The 1848-nt window shown below is 32.7% G+C and overlaps 1 protein-coding gene across 1 annotated transcript in view; it reads left to right on the forward strand.

Annotated features, from left to right (window-relative positions):
• The window catches only part of RASA1 (RAS p21 protein activator (GTPase activating protein) 1), a 160213-nt gene that overhangs the window by 147869 nt on the left and 10496 nt on the right, over positions 1-1848 (forward strand). The window contains exon 10 of the mRNA XM_012644747.1: positions 811-953. Within this exon, the coding sequence (XP_012500201.1) occupies positions 811-953 (143 nt within the window). The remainder of the gene's footprint in view (positions 1-810; positions 954-1848) is intronic.

Genomic DNA, 1848 nt, shown 5'->3' on the forward strand with positions numbered 1-1848 from the left:
ATCATACTGAAAAGTTAGTTATTCTGTTTTTCCTTCATTAAAAACTGCAGTTAGGATGCCAATTTGATTCTTATGTTGGTTACTAGGGGGAGCTAGTATTTTTAATACAGGTTTCTTTTGTAACAGATTAGTACTAGACACCATAAGAAAGTGATTTCTGTGCCCAGATCAATGGCCCACAATGCTTCATTATCATTATCAAGAATAGTTTGGTATACTTACCATATTCTTTTGTTTAATTTTTGCCAATTCATTGGACAGAAGTTGGGTGGCCAGCTGCATTTTAATTCTAGCTTCCATAGACAGGTAGTTCCCCGGCTACTGGACACATAGATTATCTTTTCTGACAATATTTAAGTTTCATTATTTTACTGCAACTCAATAGCCATGTTTTAGGCTAATAAATTAATTTATACCGTGACTTATGTTATATTCTTATTTGGAAATAAACTCAAGTTTTTCAAAAGCATGGGATCAGTGGGCAGCAAAGCTGGTTTCTGGCCCTTGTTTTGTCAGTAACCGGATAATTGATCTTAAACAAGTCATATAACCATTCCAAACTTTCATTTTTTTCATATGAACATGGTAGCGTTAATCCCTTCTCCTACTTATGATCTAACGAGGTTATACATATGAAAGTCTTTTACTAAGTTAAGGCTATAGAAAAATAGGATGTTGTAATCAATACTTCAATGCTGCATGCAAAAGTACATTTAAGTGGCTGTAACTGCTGAGGAAAAATGAATTCACTCTCAATTTGGTCATATTAGTATAGTCCTTTACAAATAGTCTTCTGACATATTTCTGTAGATGAAGCCACTACCCTATTTCGAGCCACAACACTTGCAAGCACCTTGATGGAGCAGTATATGAAAGCCACTGCTACACAGTTTGTTCATCATGCTTTGAAAGATTCTATTTTAAAGATAATGGAAAGCAAGCAGTCTTGTGAGGTAAGAACTTAATGTTTTAAGTATTTCAGCAAAGAGCATATTTTAATAGGTAATACTTCATAGCTAATTACATTTTAAGGGAAATATATAACTTTGTAAAATTATTCAGAGCAGTATACCTTCTGTAATACATTTATAAAAATGTTTTACAAAATAGACTTTAAAAAAGATGTACTTTATTTTGGGATTAGAAGCCTTCAAGCTGCACCAGAAATTCATGAAAGTACTTTGTTATTTCTCCTGCTGTACCAATGATAAAGTATACATTATTTTCAAAAAGTGTGCATAACATAAATTGAAGTCTTTGCTAGTGATTTTTGTTATATAACTTATGTAGCACTTGATAACATCTAGGTTTGTCCTTGAAGGGTTTTTGGGGTAGAGAGGAGAATTATGAGATAACTTCCACAAAAGCAAATAAAAACATCTTTTTAGGATTAATTATTAAGGTTTCAGTGTAAATTCAAAATAAATCATTAAGATAGTGGAATCCCACTTATATGGCTACTCTCTCCTTTTATTTTGATGCTAGAGCAACTACAAAGAAAGATATTAAATACATTTTTTAGATCTGATATAAAGCCACTGAAATAAGGAATTGTTTTTGATAATGTACACTGGGAGCTGTCAAATGTTAATTGTGCACTGAGTTGTCAATTCTTACTAATAACTTAAAGGGAAAAAATTAATGATTTAGTGTTGGAAATCTAAGGTAACTAACCATGAAGGATGATACAAACACAGCAAGTTTGTAGGGAGTCTCTAGACTTTGGAGATAGGCTAGGGAATTCAGACTTTCATAGAGAAATCTACTCCACTGATAGTAGATCAGAACTCTTAGATTTCAGGGGTTACTGGGAAAGTTTTGAGAAAGGTTCGTGATTCTGCCTAAGCT

Source organism: Propithecus coquereli, unplaced genomic scaffold (assembly GCF_000956105.1).
Source record: "Propithecus coquereli isolate 6110/MARCELLA unplaced genomic scaffold, Pcoq_1.0 Scaffold22, whole genome shotgun sequence".
Classification (NCBI taxonomy): domain Eukaryota; kingdom Metazoa; phylum Chordata; class Mammalia; order Primates; family Indriidae; genus Propithecus; species Propithecus coquereli.